We start from the raw sequence: 22,451 nt of genomic DNA on the forward strand, positions 1-22,451 counted from the left end.
TATGATATTGGTTATATGGATCAAAAAGTTTCGAAGTTTCGATTTTTCTTTTTTTTTGTTCGATTTAAAGAAATGATCTTTTTAATTATTATTCATTATTAATAATTTATTCTTTAAGTCTCACTGATTTTTTTTCTGGGGATAAGAACGATAGAAGAGAGAAGAAGAAGATGGAAAGATGATAGAGTATACAAATCAATAGTAATTAATAAAATTAATGAATAAAAACAATTTCGAATGTGAGTTAACCATTTGGTGGTTGATTTTTGGTCAAGAAATGTGTCTAATTGTGAGTCAGTTTGTGATTTGTAAACAATTAAGAAAACAACTATTAGGATACAAGGGAAAATAATTGAATAATAAACAATTGAAATCACGATCACAATGATTAGCTCATTGTTGGAAAATTAAATAAATTAACAGTTGAAGAGACAGAATTAGAGAAGTGAGAGAGAGAGAGAGAGAGAGAGAGAGAGAGAGAGAGAGATAAAAGAGAGAAGAAAAAAATTATTGTCTTTGAATAGTAACAATCAACCCAAAGACGCTGTAATTAATTACTTGCAATGGTTTAACAATTAAAAAATCAGTGATAACAAAAAAGTTCATTAATTAACAGAGAGGGGAAAATTTTGTTCATTTTGTATTAATTAGGTTCGTTTCTTGGTTTGTTAACAGGTAAGTGTTCATTTCGTCTTCTTGTCTAATTGTTAGGCTAATTGTTGATCAAATTGTTGAACTTAAGATGAAAATTGAAGGAAAAATACAAATCGTAGCAATGGTTTGAATCTCTCCTCAATCTTTCAGCTATTAACTGAATCCTCTTCGATTCCTCATCATGATCAGTTGCTGTTGGTGATGATGATGATAAAAGATGAGGATAATAACCCAAAGATGAATCTTCGCTTACAAAGATTGAAGTAGAAAAAAAAATCGGACATGATCACCGAAATTCACTCCTCAGAATAGTAATTAACTTGGTTCCATGGACCCTGAACTCCTGGTAATTATAATTTCAACTGAATCCAAAATTCTGCAACAAAAGCAAACAATTAGTAAATCATTGGTACTCAATTCATTTCAAACTCACCTAAAGTTAAAAGATAATCAATTGCAGATGAAACAAGCTCACTAATTGTTATTATTGATTAATTATTTTTCGTATCAGATTTTCAGGGGAAGAAGAAACAAAAAAGAAGATGAAGTTTTTTGAAGATTCGAAAATGATCCTTAGTATAATTTGTATATTGTTGATAATTGTTGATTATAAAAAAAAGAAATGATTTCCATTATGTTGATGCTGTTCTTGGTCTTTATTTGGATATAATTTAGTTTTAAATTGTTGCAATTAACAGGCTCACAAATTGATTTGTGTTGATTTGGTTTGTGAAGACAAATTTAACCTTCCAAAAAAAACAGTTCAACAATTGTTGGTATTTGTTGTATATTTCATGTGTATATTTATATTATATTATAATCATCATAATAATAATTGTAATTGGTAATAATTAAGTAATAATGGTAATTAATTAGTTAATAATTAATTGTGTGTGTGTATATATGGCAAGGTGATGATGGGATCGTTGATAATTAAATTGTCAATGAGTGAGTTTTGTGATGTTTGTAATAAATTTTGTTTCTTGTGTTGTGTATATTTAATCAATTGAGTGAATTAATTGTTGTAATTGTATTAAATTAAATTAACGATTGTGTGTTGTTGTTTAAATGTATATTTAGTGTGCGGTTGATGGTTAAGATGATGATGGTGATGGAGAGATGATGGTAATTAAACTAATTAAGATCGCTGTAGTTCATAATCAATTTCAACGAGAAACGGATTGATTATGATTTTAAATTTTTGACCAAAGACAATTAACAGAAATCAATTGATTGTTAAACTTAATCACGGTAACAAATTGAATGAAGAAAAAAGTAAAACATTTCAGCCGTAAGGAGAGGTAATGTTAATCCACTGCAAATTAATCCATTAGTTTCCATGAGAATTTGTTGATCAATTGAAAACAATTAAAATCAATTGTTTAATTGTGATCAACACATTGATTGGAAGGTAAACTTTTTTTTTTGTTTTTCTTTGCCAAAATTAAACGGAAAAGGAATCAACATAATCCATAATCAGAACCAGAATCGCAGAGAAAGAGAGAAGGAGAGAGATTGAGAGTTACAAAGTTACGAAGGACGAAAAAAGTTTGTTGTTGTTTATCCGTTTAATCCTTAATCAATCAGCGATCATTAACCATTGCCAGTCAATCACAATGATAACAATTAAGAATAATAATAATACAGATCAAGCTGTGCTTCCTTTACGACTTGATGTAGGTAATTGAGCCAATTTACGGTACATATTAGAGTTTATAAAACGCGGATAAGAATCTCGGTGCATTAATGTGTATATTTGCAACTGTGCCTCGTCGAAAGTATGAGGACTTGGATTAACCATATTCTTATTAATTATTTCACGAACTCGAGAATCAAGGCTAACCTGTAATTGGAAAATAAGAGAAATCAAAGTTACTCTTTGTATTAGAGAGAAAATATTTCCCATTAATTAATCGTAATAATTACAGTTAGTTGAACTGTACAGAGAGAGAGAGAGAGAAAGGGAAAAGAAGATGCAAAAAAATTAGGAAATCAGGTCAATCCTATAGAAAATTATATCTTCATCTTTTTCATCATTATCATTATCATCCTTTTGTTTTATATCATTGACTCAAATTATAATAACAAAGATGGTTCATTAAAATATTGTCTACGAGTTAAAATTAACACATAATCATAATTAAAGTGATAAAAGTTACAAAGTAATAACCATGGTAACGGTTAGGTAAACATTTTCATTTATCATTTCAAGTTAATTGTTAATCAGTTGAATAATTAAAATTTAACTTGTAACAACATAATGTTGATTGTTCATTTCAAACAGTTGATTAATCATTCATTATGATAATTCAAACAATTAGCTGTTTATAATAGTTGAATCAGTCTATCTCATTGAATATGTCAATTGACACTCCAAGGCAAATATTACATTGGATTTTTTGTTTTTCTTTCTGATAATATGAAATTATCATGATGAAAAACAGGATGAGAAGGTGGAAGTGGCAAAATCAGGCTGAACCTCTGAACTTTGAGTGGGATTTGATAAAACTCAGGTAAAAACAGATACAGAATATGGTTAATATCAAAAGTAATTACATTTCGTGATCAACATGTGAATTGAACAATTTTTTTCACATATTCCCATCTTGATTACAATCAACGGTAAAAAACAACAACAACAATTTAGTTAAATGTCTATTATCAACATTAAGAGATGTGAAAAAATTAATTATATCTTCATGTGATTAATTTTGATGGTGAAATAAACAATTTCATAACAATTATATTAATCATTTTACTTTTTATACAATTAAATTGCCTTGATTGTTGATTGAATATACAAGTTTTTCCTATTGATAGATATTAAATTCAATCAATAACTGATATTATTAATATTAGATTTCCAACCTCAATTGATGAAAAAAACTTTATTATTAAAAATAGTAACTTAAAAATTGTAAACTGTAAACAATTAGATGAATACTAATCATGAAAATTTGACAACAATTAAGTTGTAAAAGTTTCATTTGATGACAAGAAAACAATGTAATATATTAATAATAAACTTCAATGATAATTAAATTTACTGTGAACGTAAATCATTTTAATCAACTCTGGTAATAATAATAACATGAGCAAAGTTAATTAACTAGAATAATATGATTGATCTAATTACAACTAATTGGAGACAATTAAGATACCAAATTAAAGGAACGCAATGAAAACAAATAAGGAAAAACGTACAACAATTTACATGTTAATCTAATATTTAAAATTTCATGTAATTTTTCAATGGGAACAAATTTACAGAAAAAAAAACAACTACAGTTGATTATCATCATTACGCAAGAATAATGATAGTTTACTATCATTATCATCCTCATCTTCATCCTTGAACCACACACATATTCATGAAGATAATCATCAAGATGAATTTTGGAAAGTGAGGTGAACTCCCAATTCCCTTGAGCAATCATTTAAATTGGTTCGTTGGTGAAGACAACAATCAACGAAGAATGAAAAACATCCATAAAACAGTTAAACCATTTCATCAAATTCTCTATTTTTAAGTAATCATCTTTACCTCCCATGTTCTCACCTTTATCCTCATCATGATCATCTTTAACCTTAATTGACCCGAACATTAAACCCAACGAAATGAGTTTAATTTTCAATTCAACCAGCAATTCAAATCTAATGGTGAATTACTGATTCATCTCATTTCCGTAATCATGAAATTACATTTTCAATCTACTCTTACTTTTTTTTCATTCTTGCAAAAAGTTTTGTTGACATTCATTGGCAAAGATGATGATGTTCAAGACGATGATTAATAATGACTATTAATAATGAGTTAATGATGATAACAATGAAATTAGCCTGAAAAATATCATCAAGAGAGAGAGAGAGAGAGAGAGAGAGAGAGATAAAAAAGTCAACACAGAAGCCAAACCTTTCGAAAGCTATTAGTTCAATCTAATATAAAATAACACACGAAAAAAGCGTCGACTCATTTCTCATATAAGTGAAGTAACTGACTGATAACCTGAGCACTGGTTGCTATGGTTACTTAGTTTCATCACCAGAGAATCTGAGAAAGTCTTTGCCATAATAAAAATAAATGAATTTACCATAACCTGTAATAGTAAACAAATCAAGTTTCAAGAAAAGGCGACAAGGTAAAAATAAGTATAATTTAAACAACAGGTAACAAAGACACTGTCAGATTAACATAAACAGTAAATGTTAATCCATCATTATAATGATTAGTTTTTTTCTTTCACCCAAAATTTAAAACTCAAATTCAAATTTGCATCACCATTTAATTCAATTTCATGATGGAAAATAATTTTCAATGAGAAAAAAAGCTCAACATTCAAATTAATGAAACTTATAATCATAATCATTTTCATAGAAAGAGAAAAAAACAAAGTACATTTTAATTAAACTCTCAACACGAAAATAGACTTAATTATTTAAGAAAGTTTTGTGAATTAATCTTATAGAATCAAAACAATGATTAACTAACTGTTAACTAATATAACAATCAACGTGATTTGATCAGTTGGGAATTCCAAATAAATTTGTTGTTTCCAATGAGAGCTTCGTAATTTGATTGCTCGAGGGTAAATTTCAAGTGTAGATTTGATTTTTAATTGTCAAACAGATAATTGTTTCCAATTCTCAACGGATTTGACATAATCACATGAATTCATCTCATCATCACCAGCAAATAGTCAATTATAGTAATAAGATTGTTGTGAAAATCAAAATTCAGCCTAAGGGTAACATTGCTTTCTACTATAATAGTTGTTATGATAATCAACGACAGAAAAACAACAATTAAAAGTAATTTTAATCAGAGTAAAGGAGCTGTTTAAAAAGCAATCGATGTCAAGTGTTAATAGATTAAAATCATTTATAGTGAGTGAATGAGAGAGAGAGAGAGATAGAGAGAGAGAGAGAGAGTTTGAAAGGTATCCTCATGAATATTGGCTTGATTATGATACTAGTCAAGTTAATCAACTACTATTAGTAGTTAATTGTCAATGGTTAATAGTAAATCTTTTGTGCCACCGTTGAAGGGTTTCTGGTTCATTGGGTGTTACCATTTTAAAAGGTTTCCCAATCATGATGATTGAACATCCTCATGATAATCACATGGAACAGACATTAATCATATTCACAGGATTTGATTACAATGATTAACAAATTCAATTGTATGAGCCAATCGATAAACAAGAAGATGGATGAGAGAGAGAGAAGATTAGACCTTTTCTTTTTCACTTATTGTTCCAGTTGCGATGATTCATTCACTCAAGAATATATCCTGAATTTACCCTGAGGGTAAAATAAAAGTAACAGTAAAAACAATCAAAAATGATTATAACAATAATACAAGTTGATGTGATTAAACCTTTTCTGACAGCAATAGTTTATTATTATTATTGTTTTGATTGAAATTATCGTTATTATTAAATAAATCACTTGTGAAAACTGCTAATAATCATTATATTGACATTGATACAGCAATTAAAGGTAAATGATAAGTTGATTGTTAAGGTTGACTGATGCAATTTGATTGATAAATTGTTGTAAAAACTAAGTTATCAACATGATTAAAGGGATTTGTGATAAATACTTTTGATCAATCAAAATATTGAAGAAACAAAAATAGAAGTAACAATTTTTCATTGAACCAATCAGACAAAATCAAATTGAGATAATCAAAGTTGATATTAAAAAAGTGATCAAATTTATTATGATAATTTTTGTTCCATTCGTTTCTGATTAACTTAATTGCTTTGGTTTGTAAATTATTATACTACATTTGACATCTAAACAAATACAATTTCCTAATAGTAAACAGCAAACAAGTGAATTTATTTCTGTCACCACTACAAAATCTTCCTATTTCTCAACATTATCGTCTTTATTTATCTCATTATCTGAGCTTTCATGAACTCTGGACAATATTTGATAAAAAAACACACAAACATCATGACACTGAGAGTATTAGTCAAACATCAAACATTAAGCAAAGAGCACAGGTTTATTTTTCCTTTTTACTTCATCTTCTTCATTTTCATCACTCTCCCTGATTCAACTCTTTAATGATCTTCTCCTCATCTTCATCTTCATCATTATCATTCGTCTTCCCATGTATTTGATACCTTTTTCTTCTTTATTCTCTCTCAGTCTCTTCTCTGAATCTGGGTTATCAATGCGAAAGAGTTGAGCATGAACGTCAGCAATTCAGTCTCAACAAATCTTTCGAATTGATGAAAATGTTGATAGAGAAAGAGAGAGAGAGAGAGAGAGATTATACCGATGCTTCTGAAAGATGATAACAAAAATGATGATGAAAGAAAAGCGTGGTAACAGTAGATGTCACGCCTTCACAGTGGATAAAAAGCCTGAGGCATTTCTATGGTAAATAGAAAATAAGAAAACCCTGAGTCAAGAATCTTTTTTACTCTTCCTAATCTCCAATTTCTTTTCAATATTATTCTCATTTCTTGGAATCAACTTTTCAACCTCAAAATCCTTTTTATCTCAATCGTATTTTCGTCCATACTCTTCTTCTTTCCTCTTTCTTTTTATCTTAATCTTCTATTGTCCAAAGTGCAAAGGGTAAAAAGATGGACTCACTCGTAAAAAGTATTGCAAGGATAACAGTAAATCTTAAGTTGGACAGGAAAAAAAACGATTTTCAATGAGACGAATCAAAAAAGTAACTTCTTAATGAATGAATTGTATGAGATGAAAAGAAGACAGGAGGAGATGATGACGATGCTGAAGAGGATGTCGAAGTAAACTGAAAGGACACCAAAATATAGAAGTCGAATTTTATCAATGAACTTTCAGTTATCGTTATAAACTCCGGGCATCCGATGTCTCTCAATTTTTTTCATCTTTCTTTCAATTGTAAAATCTATTTTCGTGATAAAAGAGATAATATGAACTCAGGAGAAAGATAAGCCTCAGAATGAGGCAAAAGGAAGGAAGAAATTTCCAAGAAAAAAATAGAAGATCGAATGGAAACATTGATAAATTTTCTTTTCTTTTTCCATCATCATCTTATTCTTATGTTATCTCATCTTCCGTTTCTTCGTCTTTATCTACATTTGGTTGAACAAGTCATTCTCATAATCATCATGTTGTTATTCCTGAGACAGATTCCCTGGTGAAAATAAAATGAAACCAGAAGATAGAGAGATACAAGTAGAAAAAGTGAATCGATATTTTTGGATTTTCTTTTTTTCTCTCGATACTTGTAATAGTTACCTTTTCAACTTCAGTTCGAACCTGAGAGATGGAAAGAGAATCATGAAACTAGAACGAAATGAAATAATAACAATAGTAATAATAAACTATCTCCCACCAGCAACAGGGAGGTAGAATATCTGTTTCCCATCAATTTCATTTGAGAAGTAAAAAAAGGTTACCTAATGAATACTGGAATTTTATCATCAGAATTTTTCTCTCTGTGAAAAAAATGGTTGGTATAATTTTTGTTTCTATCTCAGTTAGTGGACACAATTCATGATGATGATAATGATGATGATCAGGAAGATGAGAGAGAAATACTTTGAACGGTATAATATAAAAATAATAACATAAAATAGTCGATAAAATAATTTGATAGATTCTCTTGGAATGGATTTTTACCTTTCTCTCTCTCTCTCTTCCTGATCATGTATCTGATAATTCAATTTCAAATGAGAGCATCAAGATGACAGATACAAGGGAGATAAATGAGAATCATCATGAAAAAAACATGATAACAATTGAAAAGATACTTGAAAAATTGGTAAGGAAAAAAATAAACTAGAAATAATGAAAATGTTAATCATTTGATGATTAAATAGAAAAACTCGTTCAAACTTAATTGTAATTACAAAATATTGCTAATCTCAATTGTTCCAAATATTTGATTAGTTATGAATTACTGTCCATGAAATTGATCATTATCATGATATTATCATTGAATATTATGAAGGATTCACTTATATTATTATTACTTTTTCTAATCTGTCAGTAATTTTTTGTTTCATAATTTAGCTAATCAAGGATCAAATTGCGACAATTAACTTACATTTAACCATTTGGTTAATTTGATAGCAAGTTGACAAAAATTGAATTATCGTTCGTTTAGCAATTAGATTGCACAGTTAATCATGTCATCGTTAATTGCAATGAAACAAGTCATTTATGATTGAGAAAATTATATATTTCATAATTCATAAAGAAATCAACGAGTCCCATGAATTACGGAAGTTTTTCATTTAAGAAATTGAATAAAATGTAACTAAATTGTCATCATCAATAAATAATAATAACAATTGAGACTCGAGTACATTATCTCAGCTAATTAATTATGTGATCAATTAATCAAGTTATCAAGTTATGAGTTGAAAAGGTAATGTACTAATTTTGTATCTTACTTTCATGATAATATTGATTGATGAATAAAATGTAACCATAATCATCAGTTAAATTATATTGATCAATATCTTAAATTGCGTGACTTGAACATCACAATTGAAAATAATATAAAATGTTTTCGTATATTAAAGTGATAAGAATACAGAATATCAATGAGAGATAAATTCAGAGAGAGAGAGAGAGAGAACAGATTTTTCTTATTCTTATTTACAATCATCTAGATGTTCATCTTTATCCTGAACATTATCATCGTTTCAAGATAATAAAAATCTGAACAAGAAGAAAATTCTGAGTGAAAATTTCTTTCCTTAAGAGAAGAGAGAGAGAAAAAAATTGCCAGAATTTAATAGGTCAAGTTATTCAGTACATTAAGTTTTCAATACTTGTGAATTCAGTTCAGTTAAGAGAGAGAGAGAGAGAGAGATTTCTCATGAAAAAGACGAGAAAACAAAAAAATCTCATTGTAAATTGAATAAGAAACGATAAGTTCCAAGCATTTAAGTTGATCATCATCAGAACTGTCTGACCAAACAAAGGATCAAATTAACTGGACGGAAAAGGTTAATCAACAATCAATAAGAAAATACAATCAAAGACTAACCAACAAGAATCAAATGATAATCATGGTGAAAGCATATTTCATCCTGATCATTGAATGATTAACAGCCATTTTTGGTGTTATAATCATTAGAATTATCAACAATCAACAAAGTTACTGAAAAACTTATCACGATAAAAAGAGGAACTAGGAAGAGGAGGAGAAATTCAATCAAAGTTATCATAAAAATTTTTCTCTTCTTTTTCATGAGATACCATGTTTCTCAATAAATAATCACTATTATCATGATACCTCAAAGACGATCAAAGGACAATTATAATAAATGAGTAATAGTAATAACATTATACTATTAATATAAAGAAAATCATCATTATATTAATATATAAATGTTAACAATGCTAATGGTTTCCATCCTCAGTACAATACGAATCAAAGTAAATCTGTATTAGTGACAATTGATAATAACATGGTGACAATGATGATGTTAATGATGATGATGATGATCAAGAAAATATGAAAAAACATCAATAACTGATACATTTTGTGTCTACAAACATTTGATAAAAAGCTTATTCTGTTATCAATAGTGATAAGTATTATATACATTATCTCTGGGAGGAAGGGATGATGATGGCGATTCTCTTGCTGGGACTTACCTCTTTTGGAGATAATATTGAAATATAATCTTCATAGATTATTCGAGCCTTTTCCTCAATTACTTCCGGGTTAGATTCGTTCTTAAGGTCTTCACATGCTAACCAGAAAAGTATATTCTCTTCACTGTATTCACATTTCAAGAAATCACGAAAAACTTTACGACCCCCTGGAAGATAAAAAAGAGAAACATGATGAGAAGTGGTGAATATTATTCTCTCTCTCTCTCACACACACACAGACACAAACACACAATAGTTAATTGTAGTTGATGAAATTGATCTTGTTTTGGGAGGTGAGTAAGGGAAGGATAAATTAGTTGATCAAGATGAAGTTCATTGTGTAACTTTTTCTCATTGTTATTTATCATTCATCTTCATATTGATTATCATCCTCATTTGTATTCTTATCGATTAAGAGAAGATGAGAAATGAAATTAAAAAAGGAAGAAGATGAGGAAAAAGATCATGATTATAATTTGGATGAGAGACAAAGTTAAGTTGGAAGAGAGAGGAAAAGTTTCAATTCTTTCCAGTCGCTGTTCTTTTTTTTACTCTCAACGAGAAACTTACATGGACATTTCATTAGTTTATCGAAAGACTCTGACCATAACCTCATTTCCTCTATAGATGGCCTAGAAAAAAAAAGAAGAAAGAAAATAAGTTGAAGATGGTCAAGATGAAGAGAAAAAGGGGAAAGTGGCCAAAATGAAATGAACGAAGAAATCGAACATTTTGTTTGACTTTTATTCTTATTTACCCTGAAGGGTTTACTAAATCAATCAAAAGTTAACATGGAAAACTTGATTGAGTGTAATCATTAAAATCATAATTCGTAACCATGATTAATATAATATCATGAGATGACGAAAAATGATCATTATTGCGAAAGAGGTGTTATGTTCAAGTAAACAATTCCAAATGAGATGATCTTCATTTAGAATTAGTGATATTTTCATATAAACGGAAATACTTACGGATCACTATTTCCATTGAAATAATGTTCTAACGATGTGGAAGGTTGAATTCGAGTGTTTTCCTTACCAGTTTTGTTTTGATTTTTACCCGGCAGGCTGAAAGAAAAAGGAAATAATTAACTAATTGTAATCATCAAATTAGAAAGGACAATCAACATTTTGAATGGGCTAGAAAATGATTGTGGAAAACAAATGAATCATATTATAGATTTTGAGAGTAAAAGTAAACAAATTGCTATCGATTCGTTTGCTGCAAACTGATAGCAATTTGATTAAGAGTTTTTAACTTTTTGATTGCTAATTTAATGCTGATGATGATGATTTTAATCATGTTGATGGATAAAATTGTTGGAAAAAAGTAACCAAGTTGATTGCTGGATATGCATATGAACAATAATCTCAATCTGTTATGATACTGTTTTTTACGAGAGATTCAGGTAATATTTTATCATGGATGAAAAAATGAGCTTAATTTATTCACATAAATCACGGTTGAGGTGGTAAATGGGAAAAGGTTATTGCATAATAATAAATAGAAGGAGTGGAAATGATGGGATAAAATGGAGAGAGAGACCGAGAGAGTCAGTAAAAGATGAATGGCAAAATAAGATGGGGAAAGAAAAGTCCTAGTGAGTTATTTGTGACTACTGAAAATCAACACATCAGCATCAAGAGGATGATAAACTTCAGCTTGATAACTATCGTCATTTGTTCAGGGGGAAATTACATCAATTTCATGAGGAGAAAAAAATATTTATACTCATCAAGTTTTGTTTTTGTTTTTTATACTATGTGGATATGCATTCAATTTGTAATATGTGCAGTGGGTATGAGATATTGAGGAGGAAGAGGAGGGAGAGGAGGTGGTGTAGGTGGATGAGGAGGTGGGAGTGGGTGGAGATGCAAAGGAGAACATGAAAAGAGAGAGAGAGGGGAAACTGTTTCTAGTAGATTTTCAAGATTCTGGGTCAAATATCGATTTTTGTTCCACCCTCTTTTCTTGTCATAAGGTAGCCATTTAGCGTCAATAAATGAATGAAAAAAAGTTCTAAATTACAACTTTTTCGAACTAAATCAAATTCTAAAATTACGATCAACTATTCGATTTAAATTAAATAAAACACTTTAGTTGATTTTCTTGGGGAAAACTGAAGAACCCGAAAAAGTAAAAATGTCAACATTACTTATTGATGCTCCTGATAATTATTAATATAACTATAAATTAACAATAATAGATGATAATTTATAGTCACTGAGTGTTATGAATAGTGAATCATAAGTTTCTAATTGGGATTGTGGTCATGATTAATAATTGAATTACTAATTAGAGTGAAATGTTCACTTACCAGGAGCATGAACAACAACAACACCAACAGAAACAACAAGATTTACGATCATGGGCACCAGATTGTTGTTGTGACTGTTGATTCGTTGTTGTCGTTGTTGATGTGGGTGGGGTTGTCCCACCATTCTCAATACTATTATTATTATTATTATTATTATTGGCACTATTTACACACGTTCCCGATTGAATATTGGAATCACCTGAGTTACCTGAGACACTATCACTTGTAACACCAAGTTTAGATGGTTCCTCTTTCAGTGCATTTTTATCCTTCTTTTTACTTCCTTTTCGTGATGATTTACGCCATTTACTTCCGGTGTCACAATTTCCTGAACTTGAGCCATTCACGTTATTCTCATCAACATCTTTCCTCTTTGATTCACTTGATCCACTTCCGGAACCGCAAAACAATTTGGTACAATTTGATCGTTCGTTATTATTATTATTATTAGCAGAATTATTATTGGTTGTGTTAACATTATTATTATTATTACTGAATGAGGAACGAGGTGATGGTGATGATGATGAAGATGATGATGTTGTTGTTGTTGTTGTTGGTGTTGTTGTTTGTTGTGAGGTAAGATGATGTTGTTGCTTATGAGATGTTGATGGTGCTGTGATTGTGGTGTTTGTTTTTGATTTGCTATTATTATTACTAGTGGTAGGGAATTTACTACTATTGATTTGATTAGTTCTTTCATTTTTATCCTTTTCATTTCTACCACTGTTTCCTCTTCCTCCTCCTCCTCCACCATCACCTTCATCACTTTTTTCACAACATGGTTCTGATGATGAGGCTGAGCATAGTGTTGATGTATTTCCTCCGGTGGTGATGGTGATGGTTGATGTAGTTGTGGTTGTGGTTGGTGGTAGTGGTGTTGATGGATGTGGCTGAGTTTTATCACTGTCGTCGCTTTTACTTGTTGTTCCTTGCTGAGGTTTAATTGTTGTTTTCGTTTCTTTCTTGTTATCTTTTCCATTGCCTTGAGTGTTTCCAGCGTTTTTGGATAATTTCTCTTCCTTAACTCCTTCATGTTTGGCTGTTGGCATCTGATTAATCCAATAAATTATTATTCCAAATGAATAACATTCACATCCAAAGGTTTTAAGATTGTGTAGCCAAATAATAATCCATTAAGGAGAAAGATAGAGAGAGAGAGAAATGTAAATATTCATTCAGGTTTCCATTGGAATCAGCAAACAATAGATCACAATTGAGGTTCCACAATATGAAGAGAGGGATAGTTATCACCATGGAGAAAACATGAAAAAAAAGAGAAATGAGAATGAATTTAATGAATAACAATAAGCTTCATGGTTATGGTTACAATTAGAATTTTATAATTTGTAAGCAAACAAGAGGGAAAAATCATTTGATTGCCAACAGAATGACCAAGAAAAATGTAATTAGGAACAAAATAAAAACAATTAATCTTATTTGATGTCCAAATGTCAAGTAAGAAACAAAAATTTACCCACAGCAAAAAAAGTAAGACACATAAAAATGAGATGAATTGATTATATTGAGATGTAAATAACTGATACCTGGTATATATTATATATACCAGGTATTAATTAGATTGCTCAGGATTTGATTGAATGAATGAGAGAGAAAAAATAATCAATGATCATCGATCATCAATTTACACCGAGAAAAAAAATACATTGAGAAAATAAGTTCATGTACATAGATGAACAGGTAACATGAACGATGGATAATCAACAAAAGGCATCGATACACAAGTTGTCATCCAACAACAATTAAATTTGATTACGATGATGAAAAGCACATTAGGTAATCAGTTAAAATTAATAAACAAAAAACATAAATCATAATAATCAATCTCTCTATTAGATTAATGTTTGAATTGGATTGGAAAAAGAAACTCAATCATGTTGAGGAAAGAAAAATATTAAACCAATACAAAAGGAAAAAAGAGATTCACTTGGAATTGGAAACTGATTAATTTAGTTCTTCTATTCTCTCAACTTTGATTACATTGTGGAGAACAAGAAATTAGAAATTAATAAAGAGAATTTAGAAGGACACAAATGTTAATTAACACAATTAATTCTAAATTGGATAAGAGGTTTATCTTTGATTACGAATGGAAAACAAGACAAGAAGAAAATCCCGCCTTATCTTCCGCTTTAATCTTCCAACTGATTTTTTGTTTTCTATTCTCTTTCACCTTTGACTCATTTGGAGAAGAGAACAAAAAATTAATCCATTTTTTCCTTATGATAATTTAATGTTTTTCTACATTTCGGTTAATCCTTTTTTGTTTTATATTCTCCATTTAAATATTCATGTGGCTTCTGTTAATTATCGCTGGTTAATTAGTTAACCTGCTTTTCTCTTTCACCGAGTTTTTGGATTACCAATGAAAGAATAGATCAAATAACTGAAAAGGTAAATTGTTCTTCTCTCTTTTTTTCTGTTGATTGTATTAACTTATTTCTTTTTCTATTTTGTTGTTTTTCTTTTCTAATCACTGATTTTCTAATTCTTTTCTAACCCTTTAGGTCTTCATGGTGTTTTTTTTTCTTTCTTCTTCTTCTTCTTTTTCGTCTCAGTGTAATCAATGAGTTGATTTTGTGTCGAGATTTGAGATTGTAAAAGGTAAAGAAAAGTATTCTGGATAAACAATCAAAGGTTTCAAATTGTGTGGAATTGGATATTATATGGTTATCATCATGGAAACATATATATATATAAGGAACATTCAAAGAACTTGGATTTTCATGATTAAAAGGAGAAGAGATTTTTGTTCAAATTAAGGAAAAGAAAAAGATGAGAACAGAGAAATAAGGAGAGAGAGAAAAGGAAGAAGATGTTGAAAAATTTATCATCAATCATCTTGTTGGTGTTTCGTTTGTTACTTACCTTGTTTTATTATCACCATACATGAATCATTAATGGTCTTTAATTGAAACAATACAACCATCACAATTTATGAATCTTGTAGTAGTCAAAATATCATCACTGAAAACACTGGGTATCAATGAAAATGCGGACATTTTCCTTCTTCCAATTTGATTTCCACACTTACACACACACTTACACTTACACTCTCACACACATTCACTCTCATCTTTTTCTCTCTCACTCTCTTTCTTCATTTATCACTCTTTCTCTCCATCTCTGTCTATTCTTTCCTTCTCACCCACAACCTTAGATACCATATACTCACTTGATCAATACTATTGATCAACAAAACCAAAATTTCAACTCTCTTTCTCCATCTCTTTCTTTTCTCTCTGTCTTCTTTTCCTCCATGTACTCTGTGCCTTACCTTTCGCATTCTCCCCTCTTTTCATTACTCACACACACTTAACAATGAAACGCATGATCCATAGTATTCATCTTCATCACCAACCTAATCATCATCACAACAGTCATGTTACTCCAACGCAACTCCATGAAGGAACCAGAAAAAATAGAAAGAGAAACCCGGAGGGAAAATAACTACCAAAAGCAAGAGTTTCATGAAAAGACAGACGAATAGACAGACAAAATAGTTTCCTGTGGCTAAGCAACAAAAAGATTCTCTTTTCCTTTTCTCTCTCTCTCTCTTATTTATTGTATACATTATTTCTTGACTCATCAATAGGTTGAACTTCCTCTTCCCAACGTTCATGAATTTGTGAACAGAATCCTCGACGTATACGAAGTGAAAACTTGAATCAAATGAAGAAAAGGAAAAGGATGGAACGGAAACAAATGAAGGTGTTTAAACTTCCATTCTGGAACAACAATTATTGCTCATAAATTGACCATGGAAGATCCGATTATCTCTTCATAATTAAGATATTTAACCTTATTCATGAATACGAAGGAAAAATCAGTGAACAAGCAGAAAGAGAAAGAGAGGGAAACAACAAAAAACTACAGAGATTCCAAAGCTATCAAGTGATTGAAAGAGAGAAAGAGGTAACGAAGAGAGGAGAGAAAAAATGAAAAAAGAAAGAGAGGTCACAGTCTCTCATCTCTTTCTCTTCTTCAAGACTTGCTCCCTTCCTCTCTCTCTCTCTCTCTCTCATCTCATCTCATCTCATATCCAAGGAAATAGAGACGAAAGATGAAAGAATTGAAATGGGAGAAAAAAAGAGTAAACTACAACACGAAAACTCTCGAGGTTGATGAGAGTGAATCAGAAATTCATTCATTGAGAGTTTACATCTATTCTCAACACTTGACGCTTTTCACAACATTCTAATTCTCTTACAATCATCAATTCGTATCAAAACACCGCGGAGCTAATATAGTGTTTTTTTTTCTTTCCCTTTCAGATTATTATTACTTCAATTTGCCTCGAGAATTGGAATTGATTTGAACTTTTTTTCTTCCTTTTATCTTCATTATTCATTGGAATATCAATCAAAGTTACGTCGAAGAAAAAAACAAAACAAAAATAAGAGCGAAAATTTTTCCATTTCCAAAAATGAGCCAATGAAATTGAAATTGAATATTAGGAAAGGAAAAAATTAGATTGACCTAAGGTGATTAATTTGGTTTACTATCTGTAAATTGTTGGAATAACATTTTCTTCAGGCAACGATACATGAGAAGAAGAAGATAATTGTAAAGAGAAAAATACTTTGATTATTTTATCGGAAAAAGAGAAAGTGATGATTATTTAAATCGTGAGTATAATTGATTAATATGAAATTGGAGCAACTTCATTTGGAGTTGATTGTCCCTGTTGTTGTTGTCCAGTTGGAGGTATAACGAATGGACTACATTCTTCACCTGAACCATCATCATCGGGACAGGTACAAGTTCGTGATCTTGGTCCTGAGGGTAGACAAAGGAACTTACATCCTCCATTACGAACTCGACATTGATTACCCATCGCTGGACATGCTTCGGACATTCCCGTTAATCCATGAAGTCGACCGTTCGATCCCTTGGGAATCATCAACGTTTCCTCTTTACCTCCATTTATACCAACTCGATGAACATTATTCCTTTTTAAAGATAATCAAATAGTTTGACAATTAGAATTTGTTCTCATATTTATAAAAGTTGATAACTTTTCTCTCAACAATCTGAATTAACTTTGGATACTTGCTCCATCTATGGAAAGGAGTAAGTAAATGATCATCAGAAACAAAATCTAATCGAAAATTTAATTCTTTTTTTCTCTTCTTTCAATCGAATAGTTAAATTGCGATTTTTAATTATATGATTTACTTACGTTTCCCAATCAGTCCAAAAGATGTAATTATCAACCACCGCTAAGTCAAATGGATAACCTGTTGTGAAGGTATGAACAAGACGACGTTTGGATCCATAAAGGTCAATACATTCAATCCGTTTGGCACCAGCGTCTGTCCAACAAAGCTCATTGGTCGTGTAATCAATGGCCAACATATTGGGTAAACCTATGCCCTCCGAAACTAGAACTTGTCTATTGGTTCCATCCATATTTGCCATCTCAATTTTAGGCGCTGCTCTATTCCAATCAGTGAAATACATTTTACCCAGTCCAGGATGAAGAGCGATTCCTCTTGGATTAGTGAGCCCATCGCTGATCAGAGTTTTGACAAATGACCCGTTAAGCCGTGAAACTTGAATTGTCTTTTTAAGCGAATCGGTCCAGTAGATGTTACGACTTATCCAGTCAATTGCCAGGCCTTCGGGTGATGATAGACCGGAGACAATTGTTGTATCGTGGGTTGAATTGAGACCAGCCTTGGAAATGGCCTTATCAATCAGATCGGTATAATATAAAGATCCTTTCAAACAATCAAATGCAATTCCAACCGGTAGATTATTGTTCAAGACGAAAAGGAGTTCACCTTGACGACCGGGCGATGTTGGTAATCGGGCGAAAGACATTCCTTGGGTGGCAATTAAATAAGGTCCATCATAACGATTACTTGGAAGACAATCAAGTCCATCACCTGCGAATCCATTGTTACATTTACATTGATAAGCTCGAGTTGTTGGTGAAAAGACACATTCAGCATCTCGATGACATTGGTAAGGATTTTCTCGGCATGATGATGAGGGAACGCAAGTGTAACCGTCACCGGAATAACCTGCCCGACATGTACACCGATAACCCAATTCAATTGGATTATAATTACAATCAGCTTTAGACCCACAGGTATTTAAAACGTTACATGGAACCTGAATTGATTCACAATTTTTACCATCACCTTTGAAACCTTTGTTACATGCACATTTGAATTGTCTCTCATCTAAATTAAATTTACAGGTTGCATCAGAATGACAATTTTTAACCAAATTACATGGAGCCTTATCATTGGAGACACAATTATTTTCAATCATAACGAAACCCTGAATACAAGTACATTTACCACCATCAACGATTTCCGGAAGAGGATCACATTTTGCCGAAGCTGGACAATCAGTGTCCATTTTACAATCGGAAATTATTGTACATGTTTTACCATCTCCCGTGTAGCCTTCATTGCATATACATTTGGTTTCACCATTAGGCAGGTCACTACAAACAGCGTTAGTGTCACAAATTTTACTGGTGAAACAATTTTCCGTTACTCTGGGTCCAGCTGATTAAGAGTTAAACATTTTATATAATAATTAACGAATGGTTTACTTATTGCTTCGTTTATCACAATCGTAATACTTACTTGATCTAATGCATGTGAATCCATCGCCATAATAGCCTTGCTTACAAACACAATAACCAACTCCAGCCTCCGAATAGCCCGTTTTACATTGGCCATTTTCACCACAATTAGCGTCACTTGAGCAAACTTTACCTGCTGATTCACAGACTAACCCGTTACCTGTGAATCCTGGATTACAAACACAACTGTACTCTTTAGTTACAGGATGAATAGCACAATTGGCATTTCGATCACATTGAAGGCCTAATGGACATGAATTACCGGATCCAGGTTGACCTAAAATTGATCGGCAAACTATTCCGTTTCCACTGTAACCAGGTTGACAAATACATCGCTTTGAACCATCAGCATTTGGTAAACAATCAGCATTAGGGTCACAGAATTTATCCCCACACATTGAATCTAATTACGGACAAAAAACCATTCAAATTGATCAATAATCGATGCTGATAGTCTAACTAAGGTTCTAAAGTTTTCTAACCTTTACTACGGCATCTGTAACCATCTCCAACGAAACCCTCATTACAGATACATCGATAACTTCCTGGTTGGTTTACACAATTAGCGTCTTTGTGACATCGAGATTGATTTGTTGTACATTCATTTATATCTATGAAGGAAAAAAAAGGTTCAACTTAAGTGCTGTTCGAACTCAGAAAGTTGCAGTTTTCATCCCCGAAATCTTACCCACACACATGGCTCGAATACTATTTGGATCAGACTCGCTGTTACTCTGGAAGCCTGGATTACAAACACATCGATACCTTTCTCCGTCCACAACACAGCGACTATCGGGCCCACAAACGGCAGTTTCAGCCTTACATGGATTGTCAACTGAAAGAGAAAAGGCAAAATTCAAGTCATTCGTTAAGTTAATTGCCTTTAGATTTACTTACTTGGTGGAACAACAGAATACTCAGCAGTGAATCGAATTGGGTCCGAAATCGTCCTAACATCTACATTGTACTTTTGCGCTGATATTTTGATTGTATCAACATACTGTTCTTTTGGTAAATAAGCACAAGAATAGTATGAAATATCTTGTTCAATAGTAATTGGTATGTCCATTGCACTTCCGCCGGCAAGTTTGTATGATCTTGTAGATGAGCTTACTATGCTTCCTGGTGCCGTTATTGTATAAACCTCGATAGTATCGTCAAAATCAACCTTTGATCCCATCGGAATCGCTGGTAAATTTCCCGTTAATCCAATGTCCATTTTAAGATTCCCATAAACATCGGGTCCAAGATACCGTTCGGTCAATGTAACCTGTTCGCCCGATGATGGGAATGTGATTCTTGCAGTTCTATTAAAAACACCACCCGTTAAGCTGAAACCATTGACAGTTCCCGGTTGACCTCGAGCAAAAAGCCAACCAATCAAATCAGTCAGTGAAATTAGTGATTGAAAATCACTTGGTTGCATATTTTGCAATCGACTGATTGTTGTATAAATTTGACCTGAATTTCCATCAGCATATACATAGATATCGGCAGTTCCAATATTTTGATCATTGAGTGTTCCATGAACCTGTCCAACTAATCGAACTGGTGAAGATTCTATAATATGATCAAGAAGAGTAAAGAACAATTAGTTAATTATCTAGAAATCAATTAATCTCAACTTAAATGTTCATACATTTATGTGTTAGTGTCAATAGACCTTTGTTCAAGAGGTTTTATCTTTAAGGATAAGTTAATTAAGATTGTTAGAATTGAGAAAATTTAGAAAACAAAATGTTCTATTTACTTTTTTCAGCTCAAATTATTTACTCAATGACGAAACAATCAAACTAATTCTCACCCTTAAACTCCCTAATTGTAATTTCTAATTTTGTTGATCAATTCCTTACCCAATTTGATACATTGTCTTCCATTGCCGATATAACCTTCTTTACACTTACAACAAAATCCAATCGAATATTGTTCACAATCAGCTTCTTGAGGACAAGGGTCGAATGTTGTTTCACATCGATCTGGTACTTCACTTAATCCAGTTTCCATTTCTCTAGGTGACGCAGGTCGATCGGGCTCAACGACACTACCAGAAAGTCCAGCTTTACCGATACGGAAGATAAATACACCTCTTTCTCTGATATTTGACATTCTGTAAAGAATTGAGGTCAAAACGAATGAATTATCATTTATATTTTTTTTGGTAAACATTGGGACTTACTTATCCAAATTAAGAGTTTTTGATGTTCCTGACACTTCGAGTGGGTAAAACTTGTAACCATTGAAGTCAGTGAAACCGACCTGAGCTAAAGCGGATTCTCGAGATTCTTTGTCATCGCTTTTACACCAAGTGATTCCCTTTTGTGGATACATGAAGAAAGCGTATGTTTCTTGTCCATTGGTCGCAATTACTGTTTGGAAAGTGTTTTTCTAAAATCAAATCAAATTGAAAGTATTAATAAAAGTATTAATGCTCGAGGTTAATTGCTAATGAGTTAATTTGTTTACCAATTCAGCGTTTTCATCAATAGAAGATAAATTTTTCCGGTATCGACCAACATCTAACCAAGTTACGATGACCAAATTTCGAGCTTGAAAATTTAATCCTGAAGTAAATACTGAATTTATGTAAGAATTGGCCAAAGTTAATTGTTCAGGATTGGAAGTTTGTCTAAATTAATTGAAAAAAAAAATCATAATTAACACTTTGATTGTGACTTGAAAATTTTATCGTATTACCGGTAATAAACTTTTCCTGTTGTTCGAGTGTCAATATCAGCATAAAATGGAGCAATCATTGGAATACTTAATGGTAAAGGATAATTAAGGTAATTAGCCGAATCAGCCAGAAATGAGATGATACCATTGATGCTAACCTGGTATTTGAGGAAATTAGTAAATAATTAATACTAATTACGAAAACAATTAATTACTTACATAAAGGGAATCGTAGGCACGTCCAAAGAGGATAATTGGTGATGAAAGTTGAATTGATTGCGACGCTCCTTCATCACTACCCGTTAATATTTTATCATCTGGTTCACCGAACGGAAAAAGATCACTTTTAGTAATACCTTGGCACGAATTGATTACCAGGCCGATGGATATCAACAATAAAATTAATTTATTGGCCATTGATTTGGCCTTTGATGAATTAGTAACGATTTACAAATACAAAAGATGATGAAAATGTATAAATCAAAGATGAATGAGAATCTAAATTGTCAGCAATCAACAAGACAATCAACTTGAATGAATCAACTTTAAAAAAGAGGA

General features: G+C 31.4%; 2 protein-coding genes and 1 long non-coding RNA gene across 7 annotated transcripts; 1 reads left to right on the top strand and 2 right to left on the bottom strand.

Annotated features, from left to right (window-relative positions):
• Window positions 1-1,433: 1,433 nt before the first annotated feature.
• LOC128391352 (uncharacterized protein DDB_G0271670-like) lies at window positions 1,434-15,626 on the bottom strand. Of its 4 annotated transcripts, none has more exons than XM_053351222.1 (6): window positions 15,485-15,626; window positions 12,599-13,647; window positions 11,253-11,348; window positions 10,849-10,910; window positions 10,279-10,445; window positions 1,434-2,497 (listed from the first exon to the last, which is right to left on the bottom strand). In XM_053351222.1, exons 2-6 carry the CDS (start codon window positions 13,645-13,647, stop codon window positions 2,303-2,305), a joined length of 1,569 nt encoding a protein of 522 aa, XP_053207197.1. In that variant the 5' UTR covers window positions 15,485-15,626; the 3' UTR covers window positions 1,434-2,302. The 4 variants fall into 4 exon arrangements, with proteins under 4 accessions (XP_053207197.1, XP_053207196.1, XP_053207198.1 ...); XM_053351221.1 differs by lacking the exon at window positions 15,485-15,626 and adding an exon at window positions 14,077-14,596; XM_053351223.1 differs by lacking the exon at window positions 15,485-15,626 and adding an exon at window positions 14,073-14,596.
• LOC128391373 (uncharacterized) lies at window positions 14,784-17,028 on the top strand. 2 transcript variants are annotated; one of them, XR_008325785.1, is made up of 3 exons: window positions 14,784-15,010; window positions 15,124-16,531; window positions 16,891-17,026. It is a non-coding gene; the product is annotated as an uncharacterized LOC128391373 (long non-coding RNA). The 2 variants fall into 2 exon arrangements; XR_008325786.1 differs by having other exon boundaries at window positions 14,785-15,010; window positions 15,124-16,327; window positions 16,891-17,028.
• Window positions 17,029-17,096: 68 nt separating this feature from the next.
• On the bottom strand, window positions 17,097-22,451 carry LOC128391346 (nidogen-1-like). Its single transcript, XM_053351213.1, has 11 exons — window positions 22,113-22,451; window positions 21,915-22,051; window positions 21,684-21,846; window positions 21,397-21,605; window positions 21,074-21,327; window positions 20,118-20,780; window positions 19,909-20,055; window positions 19,703-19,831; window positions 19,222-19,623; window positions 17,799-19,140; window positions 17,097-17,568 (listed from the first exon to the last, which is right to left on the bottom strand). Exons 1-11 carry the CDS (start codon window positions 22,308-22,310, stop codon window positions 17,259-17,261), a joined length of 3,954 nt encoding a protein of 1,317 aa, XP_053207188.1. The 5' UTR covers window positions 22,311-22,451; the 3' UTR covers window positions 17,097-17,258.

This window comes from Panonychus citri, unplaced genomic scaffold (assembly GCF_014898815.1).
Source record: "Panonychus citri isolate SS breed McGregor unplaced genomic scaffold, ASM1489881v1 Contig00134, whole genome shotgun sequence".
Taxonomy (NCBI): Eukaryota; Metazoa; Arthropoda; class Arachnida; order Trombidiformes; family Tetranychidae; genus Panonychus; species Panonychus citri.

Coding starts and splice junctions, on each gene's coding strand:
- LOC128391352 (XM_053351220.1), bottom strand. CDS start 13,970: ATGATTTTTCCCTCTTGTTTGCTTACAAATTATAAAATTCTAATT. Junction 13,648..13,925: donor CAAATTATAAAATTCTAATT/GTAACCATAACC, acceptor TGGATTAATCAG/ATGCCAACAGCCAAACATGA. Junction 10,911..11,252: donor TTCAATGGAAATAGTGATCC/GTAAGTATTTCC, acceptor TTTTTTTTCTAG/GCCATCTATAGAGGAAATGA.
- LOC128391346 (XM_053351213.1), bottom strand. CDS start 22,310: ATGGCCAATAAATTAATTTTATTGTTGATATCCATCGGCCTGGTAATC. Junction 20,056..20,117: donor GTATTCTGTTGTTCCACCAA/GTAAGTAAATCT, acceptor TTTCTCTTTCAG/TTGACAATCCATGTAAGGCT. Junction 17,569..17,798: donor TTTTGGACTGATTGGGAAAC/GTAAGTAAATCA, acceptor ATCTTTAAAAAG/GAATAATGTTCATCGAGTTG.